Source organism: Aphidius gifuensis, linkage group LG5, assembly GCF_014905175.1.
Source record: "Aphidius gifuensis isolate YNYX2018 linkage group LG5, ASM1490517v1, whole genome shotgun sequence".
Taxonomy (NCBI): domain Eukaryota; kingdom Metazoa; phylum Arthropoda; class Insecta; order Hymenoptera; family Braconidae; genus Aphidius; species Aphidius gifuensis.
The window spans coordinates 19,302,022-19,316,174 of NC_057792.1; the positions used below are offsets into that span (position 1 = coordinate 19,302,022).

The window sequence follows — 14,153 nt, forward strand, 5'->3', positions numbered from 1 at the left end:
ACGTTCTTATTTTTCAAATGATCTATAATGATCCTTATTCCCTTATAATTTATAGTTTATGCTATTTTTTATTATTTTTTTTATAAAAAAAATTTGATGACATTTTTCGTTTGAAAATTCCCGCGCAAAACAGCTATTTTAAATATTAACAATATTTAAGTTATTAATTTTCTTTTTAAATAAAAAACTATATTTTATAAATATAAACAAATTCATCTAATGTTTTACTTATTCATTCAATTATTAATAATAAATAATAGCTTATAATATTTTGAATTATTTAATCCGCTTTATCGACTATTAATAAAACTTAAAATTGCCGCCAATTTAAAAAAAAAACACTTGCTGCGTACACACGCCACACACCACTCTAGTGTGACCACGTATTCATTGCCACAAAATTTTTTATTTTTTCATTATCAATTGGTATTTTGGCAAGCAAAGTCAGTGTGAGTCAGTGTCAGACTAAGTTAAAAAATAGAAAAATTTTTTAACAAAGAAAAATTAAAGTAAAAAACTGAAATATAATTTATTACAGTGTTTAACTTTTGGATCCTGTTGACATAATCATTATCCAATAAAAGGTGAGTGATGAAACAAATTTAATTATTACTTATTACTTTCACTTTCATATATTATTTTATAAAAAAAAAAAAAAAAAAAAAAAAACAACAAATAAAAAGAAAAAAAAACAAAAACTCGTTTACCATTTCTCAAACACTTATGTCAATAAATATATATATGATAAGAATATTGTTGCAAGTATATGTAGGGTAAATATTTATAGTAAATTAATTTGTTTAATTGCGTCTTACAGGATATTGGATTGCTTTTTTTAAATAATGGCACCGAATGATCCATGGCCATTGATGGCATCTCCATCACATAGCAAAGGTTCATCAAAAGGACGTGGTAATAATGGAAATAAAAAAAATAATATTAAAGAACATCAACAAAATATTCTTAAAAATTTAAAAGAAATGTTTCAAAGTGCTGTTGAAGATGATGTTATTGTATCTGTTGCAAGTAGTTGTAATTGGGAACATCAAGCATGTATTGATGCACTTATTAATATATCATCAACTGTTGAAATTGTTGAAAATAAAAAAACAAAATCACCAACAACAATCATAACAGATAAAAAAATAACAAAAAAAAATAATGATTGTCATAATAATAATAATGATATTAATGATTTATCTAAAATGACAAAACAAGCATTAAAAAAACAGCAGGAGGAGTTAAAAAAATTTGAAAAAATAAAAAAAAATATACCGACAAAATCACGTATGGGTTCATTTCGTGGAAGTATATCTAAGTTAGAGTCATCATCAAGTATGACTCATCATAGCCCATTAAAAAATGATATTACAGTTGGTAATACAGATAATGAAAGATCATGGGAACATAATAATCCAAGAACATCACCAAGTACACAAAATACATGGAGACGTGAAAATTATCAAGGACAATCAACAGAACAACAACATGAAAATGATGATAATAATAATGATACAACAATAACAACAACAACAAAAATAAATAATGATTCTTTATGTGGTTTAAAAGTACATTATAAAACACTGGGTAACAGTGACACAAGCTCTGATGATGATGATGCTGATGTTGTTATTGAAGAAGAAATAAATACAATAAATATACCATCAACAATAAAAATAAATTCATCACAATTTTTATCATCAACAACATCAACAACAACACAATCAAATATTAATCAAAAATTAACACAATTAAAATTAACAAAATCACCACCACATACACCAAAAATAAGTCTATATCAATCAACAATTGAAAAAATTAAAAAATTAATAAATAATAATAATAAAGTATTGATATTAGTACGTGGTTTACCAGGTAGTGGTAAAACAACATTATCAAAAAGTATAATTGAATCAACAATTGGTGGTGATTCATCAAAATATATATATTCAGCTGATGATTATTTTATAACAACAAATGGTACATGGAAATATGATTCATCAAAAATAGCTGATGCACATGCAACAACACAAAAAAAAGTACTTGATGCATTGAAACATGATATAACACCAATTATTATTGATAATACAAATTTACAAGCATGGGAAATGCGTCCATATGCAACAATGGCTGTACAACGTGGTTATATTATTGAAATAATTGATATTGATACACCATGGTCACAAAATGTTAATGAATTAAGTAGAAAAAATAATCATAATGTTCCCAAAGAAAAAATACGTACTATGATGAATCGTTATGAGCATGGTTTAACTGGCCAAAAATTATGTGATTATTTTGGTCTTAAATATCCAGATGATAATTCACCAAATTTAAAATTATCACCACCAGTTATTAATGAAATTGACGTACTATCTGCTGAGGATATAATAGCACTTGAAAATTTATCTGGTACACTTGAACAAGAAGAATTAAATTATATACTTGATAATAATAATTCAAGTGTTATTAATGAAGAAAATAATACATATATTGATTATTTAAAAGAACTACGTGATCGTAAAGAATCACAATCAAGTGTTGAAGATTCAGAAAAAAAAAGTATTGAATCAACACTTGATGATCATCATTTTTTATTACTTGGTGCTATTGGCTCTGAAAGAAAAACAAGCTTGGTACCACAAATAGATACTAGTCCAAATAATGAAACAATTGACGATAAAATTATAGATGATAATAATGATAATGATGATGATGAGGTTAGTCATAGTGATGACAAAGATAATATATTATTATCAAAATGTTGGGATTTTACATTAATGAAAGACGGTGAAGAAATTCATAGCTGTGGAAATAAAATACAATCACCAGTGAGTCCATCAGAAATGAAAAAACAAGATTGTGAATTTATTAAAAAAAATAATGATATGGTTGATGAAGAATCTACATTAAAAGTAGTTGATAATAAAAATCAACCAATGCAACATGCTATTAATGAATTTTTAAAAGAACTTGCTGAAGGTTACAATAAAACTCAGGGTCTAGATAAAGTTCCAATTGTACCAAATACATCGAGTGTTGTTATTACTGAAATTATTGATAATATTGAAAATAAAATATCAGATGAAAAAATTGAAGATACATTAGATGCTGTTGATAATTTAAATGATCAACAAAATCCAATTGATAATATTGAATTGAATGAAGAAAACATTGAGATAATTGATAAATCTGATGATGAAACTGGTGTTGCATCAATAAAAGTAGAAAAAGATGATGATTATGATGAAAATATATCTGAATTGGCATGTAAAGATAAATATTCAGAATTAATTCTTGATGCTACTGATAGTAAATTATTGGATAGTGATATATTTCTTGAAATAGAAGAATCATCTGGTGATGTATTAACACTTGATTCATATTTAAAATTAATAAAAAAATCAATACCACAACAAAGTAATACTAAAAAAATTGAAGAACTTATTGAACAACAAATTAATAATTTAATTGAAGCTAAAAAAATTGATTTTAATTCTGCAATTACTGATGATGTTAAAAAACAAATAATAGAAATATTTAATGAGGCAATATTTACTTATAATTCAGAGTTAATAAATATACCAGTTGCAGAAATACGAGCTGCAATGGATAGTACTGATGATGATGTTAAAAAAATTAAAGCTGAAAATGATGATTCAAACTTGGCATCGTTGGAGTGTGTTGTATTGAAAGAGGATCATTTTGAATCAGATGATATAAAATCAATTAGTGATAATAATTCTCAAATAATTGATGAAAAAAATGACAATATTATTGATAATAATAAATTTAAAACACCTAAAAAACATGTATTTATTTGTGAAGATGGTAAAGAGCCAGATGACAGTGATAATATTAACAGAATAACATGGACAGAATCACCATTTCCAATTGATGATATTGATACTTTGAAGCCAATTCATGACGAAGTAATTGACAAGGTTGTTGTTATGAAAAATGATGTTGAAACAAATACAACGTATTATGATTTTAACGTAGCATATGTTGGTGGTACATCTGAATCAGGCTATCATGTATTAAATGCTTTTAGTCGTCAAATAAATGATGTACCATCTCCACAACAACAACCGAAACGTTCACCTTCAAAATTAATGTTTGATAAAAGCTCAATGACTGGTGAAATAAATTCTGAAAATGATGATGATAATGATGATGAAAAAATAAATAGACTACCTGAATTGATTGAATTATTTCCTCATATACCAAATGTTTATTTACATGAGATATATGAAAAAGTTGATAAAAATTTTGATTGGGCTGTTGAATTATTACTTGAAGGTGTGCCAGAATATATACCATTTGAAAAAACATCATCGTCAACTAAAAATTCATCAACATCAGATTCACCAGCAACTACTATGCCAGAAGAACATGATAATAATGTTGATGTTAATAATGACGATGAACATACTGAAGAAACATCAAGTTTAACATCACGTTCAGCATCACTAGATGTACTTATTGATACAAAAAGTAGTCCAACATCAGATACAGATACATCATCACCAGAAATATTACCAAAAGATGTAACAACACCAACAAATGACCTTGAAGAAACAATGGAACTTAATCTTGGTTTTGATTTTATTCATGCACTTGAAAAAAAATTTGGTGATGCTGATTTTCATCAAACAGATGGATTTTTACCAGTTGTACAAATAACAAAATCAATGGGTGAAACATTATATGCATTATGGATTGAAAGTATGTGTCAACAATTAAATTCACGTCAAAATTTATTAGATGAAATGATAACAAAAGATGCTGTATATGCTGAAAATTTAGAGCGTCAAGAAAATATTGAAATAATAAATGAAAAAAATACACCAAATATTGATGAAATAATAGACATGGAAATAGCATTAGCAAGTGTTGAAAATGAAAGAAAATCAATTAGTAAAAGAGAATCAAATGATGAAATGATATTACGTTTATCAAAACAAATATTACAAGATTCACATCCTGATATTGATTCATCTACATTTAGTGCAATACTTGATGTACATAATGGCGATTATCATGAAGCATTTAAATCAATTGAATTAAATACTGGTAAAAAAATATTACCATGTTATATTAATAAACAAAAAAATTTAATGGATAGAGTTAAAAAAGAAACTAAAATACCAAATATTGTTTATCCAAAATGTACTAAAGAACCAATGAGTTATAAGGCAGTGTTAACTACTGCTGCAAGAACATCAAGAAAACTTGCTGAACGTAAATTATCATTGAGATTACAAAATATTAATAAAGCACAAGAAATGTATCACAAAGGTTTGCCAGAAGTTGCTGAATATTATTCAAATTTAGCAACATTACAAATGCGAAATAATGATACTGATATTATAAATGATAAAGGTACTGATGATTTATTAGATTTACATTATTTAAGTGTTGTTGATGCACTTAATGCTGTTGATGAATTTGTCGATTTTCATATTGATAAATTAAATAAAAGTGAGAATCGATTGACAACACTTTCATTAGTCACTGGTTGGGGTGCTAGAAGTAATGGTGGTGGTAAACTTAAACCAGCTGTAATTAAACATCTCACCAAAAGATCCATTAAGTATGTTTTATTATTTTTTTTACTATTTTATTTCTATCGAAAAAAAATACTTATTTTTATTTTATTTTTATTGTAGATTCGTTGAGGATAATCCAGGATGTCTAAACATTACTCTTCGACGTAAAAAACAGTATCAAATTAAATGATAAAAACAACAATAGAATAAATAAATTATTTTTAAGTTAGCTTGTATGATTAAAATAAAAAAAATATATATTACCTTTTCTTTTTTGTTTAAATTCATATATTGCTTATGCACTGTTAACAGTAAATTATTTTTTTCAATTTTTCCAACTTTTTTTTAATAAATATAAAATGTTAATAATTATTATTAATTTTCTTTTTTTAATTACCCAATTTTAATTTTGTTTTTCATTGAATTATTAATTTATTTAATTAGATTCTTTTTGATGAAAAAATTGATAATTTTTTGCTGGAAAAACTTGAAAGACTTTCATGCTTTGGAATTTTTTTAGCTGGACTTGATAAATTTGGTGATGCTCTATGAATTATTGATCTTTTAGTTTCATTAATTGTCGATAGTTTTGTTTTTTTTTTTGTCTCATTTGTATTATTTATTTGTTGAAATGAGGATGAAGTTAATGGAGCACTTGGTACTGGTCGTCTTGGTTTGTTAATTAATTCAGGAAGAAATCTAAGTTTAGAAATATATTAAATTACTTTCATTTTCGATAAATTTGCAATAAACTTTAAAACACTTACGAGTATTTTGATGAAGCTTCAGATATTTTTTTAGTCATAAAATTAGGATAAAAATTATTTTTTTCTCGTAAACTAAATTGTGATAAATATGGTTCTGACATTTTTTTAGATATTCCTCGTTTATTCATAGCTGTAGTTATATCTGAATTTTTATTCAAGCTGTTGTATTTAATAACTGGCAATTTTGTATTAAAATTACACATTGATCTTGGTGATTCACCAAGTCTATCATTTTTCATTGAGTACGAATTTCTACGCCATGATTTATCAACATTTCTATTGTCATTTATTTTAATACTTGAAGAATTTAATTTTGCTCTTGCATTTGGTGTTGATTCAACAATCTTTGGAACTTTTAATACATCATCATCATTATGTTTTGGTTTTCTTGTACTCAAAGACTACAACGATTGAAAAAAAAATAATTTACAAACATTAATTTATTTTAAAATTAAAAATTCATACTCTAGATCCACGACGTTTTTCCGATGTCATATAACTCAAAAGAACTGGATTTCGCCATTGAGATGCTTCTGGTGTTGGATTTGTTTGTCGTGAATTTATTTGCATTCTTTCCAAATCATTTTCTCTGTTGAATAAAAAATTTCAATCAACAATTAACAACAAAATCATATTTTTATAAATTAAAATTACCTCAATTCATAAAAGCTACGATGTTCCAAAAGTCTCTTGGCACTACACCTGTTATCAGGATCATAAGTGAGCATAAGTTTCATCAAATCTTTTCCATAATCACTGAGTGTTGAAACAAGACTTGCTATACCACAACCAGATTTAATTGGAAATGCACATTCAAAGTTTCTTGATCTATGTAATAATAAAAATTACATAAATAAATCAATCAATTGTTATTAAAAAATATAGGTATGTTTAAATGTAAAAATAATTTACTGTCGTCTAAGTCTTGTAATAAGTCGTGGATGAGGTGAACCAAGTACATTATGAATTTTAAATATTTGATCAATCTCATCAGTCCCAGGAAATAAAGGTTTCAATTCAAGAAGTTCATAATAAACACAACCCAATGCCCATATGTCCATTTTTGGTCCATAATAGCCAGTTGTTAATAGACACTCTGGTGATCTGTACCATCTTGTTGATATATATTCAGTATAAGGTGGTCTACTGTAAATTCCTCTTACCGATCCAAGATCAGCAAGTTTAACTACAACACCCTAAATATTTACATCAAACTATTTTATAAAATTAAAACCAATTTAAAATGTTTTTTTTTTTCTTTAATAAATAATAATAATTATAGGGTTGGTTAACTTTTTGGTGTACCTTTACTAATATATTTTCAGGCTTTATGTCGCGATGAAAAATACCATGCTTGTGTAAATGATCCAGACCTTTCAAGAGTTGATAAATGTACAGTCTAACTCGTTGCTCTGTTATTTTCAATCTAAAATTACTTACAATTTTATTATTTTATAATTTTTAATTATTGTTTTTTTTTTAATACCCTTTTCTGTTTCTTATTAAATCATACAAACTCATTTCCATCAGCTCGAATATTAAAGTTAATTTTCCTGGTAATGGATCACTGATAAAAATAAATATAGATCATTATTTTGTATATTTTTTTTTTGGCATTTTTAATTAACTCACTGATGGTACTCAATCATGTAAAGAATATTTGGATGACGACTTATTTTTTTCATTGCAATCACCTCTGGACTATCAGTGATTTCATTAATGCTAAAAAAATAAGATACATATAATTTATTTGACGAAAAATATATAAAATAAAATGATTAATTTCTTACGATTCATAAACTCTTTTTAATTTTTTTCCAGCATAGAAAACTCCGGTTGTTTTATTTTGACATTTTAGCACCTCGGAAAATGTACCCTCGCCAATTTTTTCAATAACACGATATTCTACAAAAAATCATCATGAAAATATAATTAAAATAAATATAATAAATTATAAAATTTAAAATTTATTAACTGTACTTTTTAAAAATGTAATTGACATGATTTTTATTTTTGAATATTAATTGAAAAAAAAAAAATTAGATTTAAATATGTAAATACTTGTAAAAATGTCTTTTGACACTTGTAAATTCGTTAACGACCATTTTTGCTTGTCGGACGTGAAATCGTCTTCGATTGTTTTTTAATATTTTTATTTCTTTTAATTTATAATTAACTTCACTTATTATCTTTTGCTAAAAAAAAAAACAAATATATGTATCAACAAGGTTGCTCCGGCATTGCTCCGGCATTGCTCCAAGAGATCATAGACAATATGAAATAATATTTATTTATTAAAACACCTAAAATTTACATCAGCTGAAAATACAATATTTATATTTATTTTATTTATTTATTTTTTTTCAATAACTAGAACGTCTCTGTGATGATTTTTATAATATGTACAGAGAATCACCTCTTCATTCATTATGCAGGTAAATAAATATTATGATTATAAAAATTACCCTAATTTATTTGTCAATTGAAATATATTAATTGAAGAATAATAAATATATTATAAATCTATTGAAAAATTGATAATTAATATTTTATTTTAATTACAGGAAAAATTGTTATAAGAATGAATTTTTTGATGGATGCATCGAGACTTTTTTGATTACTGACAAGTCGAAGGAAACTTTTAAACATGATAGATTAAAGACACGAGTTGATTTGCCATTTATTAATTGAACAAAATATATTTTACATGAAGGCGACGAATATGATTAATACCATCGAAAATGTTTAAATAATATTTGTGAAATTTTTCGCTGATTACCGAATTATTTATGTTAAAAATCATGTATAATAAATAGCAGTCAATTATGTATAATCAATCAAAATACCAATCATTTTTTTTATTTTATATTTTTATAAAATTTTATAATCAAATTTCATCTATGCTGGAATATTTATTAATATATAATTGATATTACAAAACTCTAAAATATTATTATAATTATTTTAAAAAATAAAAAATAAATATTTTAGTTAATATTCTTTACTTATCGGTTGAAATCGTTATCAAGAAATCTATTGATAGATGAGAAAATATAAAAAAAAAATGTAAAAACCCAACACATTAATAGTATAATAATTATTATTTTAAAATAAAATATAAAAATCGATGCGCAGTAAATTAATATTTAATTTAATATTTTTTGGAAATTTTTAACTTGCCCATTCAGTCGATCACCTCAAAGACAATCAGTCAAGTTAAAACAATAAAATAATTTTTTATTATACAAGTATAATTTTAATTCTTTATTTTTGAATTTAACAATTGTTTAATTTGTATTAAACAATAAAGATTTAAAAAATGTCTTTTTTAAAAGTTTTTTCGTGTTTATTAATTACATCAAGCATTCTGACAATTTCATTTGCTCAACTTGGTTACGGCACTTATTCAGATCCAGATTTTCCAGAAAAAAAAGGATATCTTAAAACTTTCAACACTCGAGATTGCAAAGGTCCTTTTGATAAAGAAGCTTTTAAAAAAGTGGATCGTGTTTGTGAAGATTGTTACTACCTGTTTAGAGATAATCATATATACGACAATTGCACGTAAGTTTTTTTTGCAATTAAATTTATTAATTATTTGGAAGAAAAAAAAACATTAAATATTGATTTATTTAAATTTTATTTGTTTATGACTATTTTAAGAGTAATAATAATTTAATTTTTCAGAAGAGATTGTTTTTACCATGAGTATTTCAAGGGATGCATGCAAACATTGCAATATAATACAAAACCGGAAATTGATGAAATGGATGAATTAAGAAAAAGACTTAACACACCTACTGACAATAGTAAACCAGAAATAGCAGTTCTCTAAAGCAAATAATAATTTTAAATAACATCAATTTGATAATGACCTTCAATTAAAAATAAAATATATATAAAAATAATAATAATTATTATATTCTAAAATTTTCAACGATTGTATGTTAAAAAAAAAAAAAAATCATTCTTATCTAAAAAAAAGAATAACTGAAAAGTTCTAGAAATATACTTATAAAAGTTGTCCTGTTTCACCGATAAAAAAATTACTGTTTCTATAGAAAAAAATTAAAATAATAATAATAGTATTTTTTTTTTTTTTATAGAAAAGCATATAGGCTTTACCGTTAAAACAAGACAACCTGTGTTGGCCCTTAAATTCAAAATAAATGCGTATAAATATATTTGAAATTGAGATCAATTAATAACTCATATTGTAAAAAATATTTATTAATTTTTAATATTAATAATTAATGTTGATTAAAATTTTCAATGACATTTTTATGTAATTTTTTCCGAATAATGAAATTTAATAAAGTTTAACTTTAATTGATAAAAATTATCTGGCTATTTGTTTTTTTATTTTTCATATATAGTTATGCACTTTTAAAATCGACAAAATAATAATTAAATTAAGGGCATTTATTGGAATGATTTTCAAGTAAAAAAAAATTTAATGATCAAAAAAATATTTGTTATTTTTGCCTTTTATTTAAATATACAAATTCCAAAGTTCGATATTAAATAAATTTATTTTCAACAATAAAAAACCAAGGTTATACAAATTGGTTGATAAAATTTTTTTTTTTTTTTTATTAAATAGTTTTATCAAACTTGGTAACAAATAAAAATAGAAAAAAAAATAAAAGACATTTAACAAATATTTATCAACCTCCACATATGTCAAGAATATTATTATAATTATTTATAAATCAAATATAAAATTTATGCGCAGTAACTCGATTTTAATTGATGCTTCTTAAAAGACACGTCGATGGAATCGGTTCTTTTCACACCAGCAAGTTACCTGTTACATGAAAAAACTATTTAGAAGACTATATTCAATCACACTGATAACTTTTATCACAGATTTATTAATTAACACAATTTGTAATTTATAAAGTTTGAATTTTTATTACACCGACATGAGATTGATGTTGGAATAATTTCGTCGGCATTGATGTCATGCCAGAGTATTTTCTCCGTCATTGTTCATTAATCTCATGCCGGAGTAATTTATTAGGAAATAGGCCAAAAACAAAATAATGCCGGAGAAAACCGGAGTAATGCTGGAACAATATTTCCTCTCGAGTTATGACAAATATTTGCTTGTTTTATAAGATATTTAAAAAAACATCAATGCAATTTTCACCGCTTTCCAACTGCTTATCTTCAGCTGGAGGTCAATCAAATTCGTATATAGTTTTTTATACATTAAATAAACTTGAATTATGAACCCATGTAAGATTCAGATGAGTTATAAATATCAATCATAACGTGGCATTTCCAAACATCACTATGTCAATCAGACTCTATTTTTTTTTAAATGATTTGCAAATATTAATTTTCAACAATACAGTTATAGTTTATATGTATCATTTTCGAACTTTAATTCGTATGAATATTATTTTATTTATAATAATTTTAATATTTATCAAAATTTAATTCAAATAAATAATTTTTTACATAATTTGAAATTCAAAAAAAATAATTCCGCCAATAAATATTCAAGGCTTATTGCGTCATCTACTGATTCCAATAAAAAGCTCTAGTTCGGTTAATTTCGGAGGGGGTGGTTTTTCACTCGGGGTTGAAGTCGACTAAGAAGGGAGAGAGAAAAAAAAAAAAAAAAAGAGACCACCCTTCAGTCCACCACCCGTGTCCCCGTGTGTGCTGACACCCGTGCTATAAACGCGAGTAAAATTTTACCCTCATCGTGTACTCCAAAAAAATAAAATATATCTTTAAATATATTATCAAAAAATAATACAGTTAATATATATTATTTAATAATAGTAGTTTAAAAAAATATTATTTTAAAATAATAAATATTTGTGAAGCACAGTGGATAATACAATAAAGTGTGTTAACGTGTTTATTGCATTTAAATTGACGACAATAAGGGATGTAAAGGTGAGCAACGATCAACGACTGTGAACGATAAAAAAAAATTCATTATTTTTTTCCATCAATATTTCGTTAAATTCCTTGTCAATTTTTATTCTTTTCGCTGGAAAAAAAAATTATTTAAATATTTTTTTAAAAATATAAAATACAAGTAATCATAGCAATTATTAATTTTAATTTATTATTGTTTTTTTTTTTTGTTAATTTTGTGAATATGGGTGATGTCCGGTTGGTTGAGATTGGCGTGCGTTTTCTCATGCGAAAGATGGTACATTAACGGTGTTGGATCGATTCCCCGTTTTCGCTTGAGGCCGACGTACTGTGCCACTACGCCGCCCCCAACCGATGAAAATACCTTCCTTCATATCTACCAACGTTTTACCAAAAAAAATAATATATATTTATTCTAGTCCCACTTATATCCACAATAAAACTATGGAAAAAAAAAATATAAAATAAAATGTCAAAAAATCTGTACAATTTATTATGGGGTGCGGTTTTTCATTTAAATTTTATACTCATATATTTAAAAATAATTCACTTCAAGTAAATTATTATTTTTATTTTCTTCTATATTGGATATACATTACGACAATTGTAATTTGATCTTAAGCTCATTTAATTCAATCGAAATAATCTAAAATCGAATGACGTTTTTTTATTTATTTCACAAATAAAAAATAAATTTAATTAAATAAAGACAAATAAATAATAATAATTCCAAAATAATGTTTCACAATCGATCATTATTTCTTATGACTCATGAGTAGTCGACCCCAATGTTCATTTAATTCTTGGATATATATTATATATATGTAATATCAAACTGATGTATATAATATGTCTGGTTTTTATTTTTGGCTTTTGTGTGAGCTTCCTTCCTTCCTTCATTTGACGTGGTGCTTGTATCCCGGAAGAAAAATTATTTCTACAAATTTCATTGGTTTATTAACTTACTCATCAAATTAATCAAGCATATGTATTTTAATTTTTTTTTTAATTTGTTATTTTACTCAGCCACATTGATGGCTTTCTTCTCTCTATATTTCTAACTCTTTTTTTATGTTTTTTTTTTTTGCTTTTTTTTCGTCATGTGTTGGTAAATAAAAAATAAAACAAACACCATGGTGAAATGGTATCGCACCTGCCGCAAAATATACAGACACATTTTGTATCGTGAAAATCGATAATATAAAAATGTATAGTTCATGTTACTTTACCTGTGTAAAGTATATAGTATGTACATATACATCAGGTATTATTTTAATGTGTGTACAGGCAACCACAAGAAAAACCACTTGCAATGTATACAAACTCGTGCAATCACTCATTCAATCAATAAAAAACAAGACGTATATTGTTTTTTTTTTTTAAATAAATCTTACATTGCAGTATATTATATATATTAAAGAAAAAAAATTTATATACATATTGAAAAGAAGTTTAAATGATGTAAGGTTAATTAAAAATTAAACACTCGAAATTTAAGGATCATATATGAATCACAGTTTATGAGAGTAATTAACGTCAAAGTTGGGAATTTTTAATATGTTCACTGAGGCATGATTGATGCATATATTGATGTTTAAATTTGAAGATATTATAAGACTCACAGTTTACGAAAATAATTAATGTTGACAATTTTAAATATTGTCGTTGATGCACAGTGATATTAGATAGGTGGATATTTAAAATTTTAAATATTTCAGAGTGACAGGGTTTTTTTTTTCAAATTACAGTTTTTATAAAAATTCAGGTTTTTAAGATACTGATAAGAAATAATACAAGCCAATTTAACCACGTTGCTTTGAAGATACAATTTTTAAAAATGATTTGAACAACAAGTACTTCAAGTATTAACCAACACTAATAATTCAGGCTCGTACGTAAATAAGGGTGCTTCAAATTGGATAAGTTTAAATTTTTA

The 14,153-nt window shown here is 24.9% G+C and overlaps 3 protein-coding genes across 3 annotated transcripts; 2 read left to right on the plus strand and 1 right to left on the minus strand.

The window, feature by feature from the left end:
• Nucleotides 1-411: 411 nt before the first annotated feature.
• On the plus strand, nucleotides 412-5,930 carry LOC122858275. Its single transcript, XM_044161058.1, has 3 exons — nucleotides 412-584; nucleotides 818-5,596; nucleotides 5,673-5,930. The coding sequence occupies exons 2-3, from the start codon at nucleotides 843-845 to the stop codon at nucleotides 5,740-5,742; spliced, it is 4,824 nt and encodes a 1,607-aa protein (XP_044016993.1). The 5' UTR covers nucleotides 412-584; nucleotides 818-842; the 3' UTR covers nucleotides 5,743-5,930.
• On the minus strand, nucleotides 5,777-8,457 carry LOC122858280 (MAPK/MAK/MRK overlapping kinase-like). The gene is made up of 10 exons (XM_044161073.1): nucleotides 8,300-8,457; nucleotides 8,110-8,224; nucleotides 7,952-8,041; nucleotides 7,806-7,886; nucleotides 7,625-7,745; nucleotides 7,232-7,515; nucleotides 6,974-7,147; nucleotides 6,785-6,908; nucleotides 6,320-6,720; nucleotides 5,777-6,251 (listed from the first exon to the last, which is right to left on the minus strand). Exons 1-10 carry the CDS (start codon nucleotides 8,319-8,321, stop codon nucleotides 5,993-5,995), a joined length of 1,671 nt encoding a protein of 556 aa, XP_044017008.1. The 5' UTR covers nucleotides 8,322-8,457; the 3' UTR covers nucleotides 5,777-5,992.
• A 262-nt stretch (nucleotides 8,458-8,719) lies between these two features.
• On the plus strand, nucleotides 8,720-10,154 carry LOC122856543 (CHH-like protein). The gene is made up of 3 exons (XM_044158219.1): nucleotides 8,720-8,754; nucleotides 9,683-9,883; nucleotides 10,007-10,154. Exons 1-3 carry the CDS (start codon nucleotides 8,720-8,722, stop codon nucleotides 10,152-10,154), a joined length of 384 nt encoding a protein of 127 aa, XP_044014154.1.
• Nucleotides 10,155-14,153: the final 3,999 nt, after the last annotated feature.

Bases quoted from the DNA above. Each gene is read 5' to 3' on its own strand.
- LOC122858275 (XM_044161058.1), top strand. From the start codon at position 843: ATGGCACCGAATGATCCATGGCCATTGATGGCATCTCCATCACATAGC. The intron at 5,597-5,672 runs GTATGTTTTATT...TTTTTATTGTAG, and splicing joins CTCACCAAAAGATCCATTAA to ATTCGTTGAGGATAATCCAG.
- LOC122858280 (XM_044161073.1), bottom strand. From the start codon at position 8,321: ATGTCAATTACATTTTTAAAAA. The intron at 8,225-8,299 runs GTACAGTTAATA...GATTTTTTGTAG, and splicing joins GTCAATTACATTTTTAAAAA to AATATCGTGTTATTGAAAAA. The intron at 7,148-7,231 runs GTAAATTATTTT...ATTATTACATAG, and splicing joins ATTACAAGACTTAGACGACA to ATCAAGAAACTTTGAATGTG.
- LOC122856543 (XM_044158219.1), top strand. From the start codon at position 8,720: ATGTACAGAGAATCACCTCTTCATTCATTATGCAG. The intron at 8,755-9,682 runs GTAAATAAATAT...AATTACATCAAG, and splicing joins CCTCTTCATTCATTATGCAG to CATTCTGACAATTTCATTTG. The intron at 9,884-10,006 runs GTAAGTTTTTTT...TTAATTTTTCAG, and splicing joins CATATATACGACAATTGCAC to AAGAGATTGTTTTTACCATG.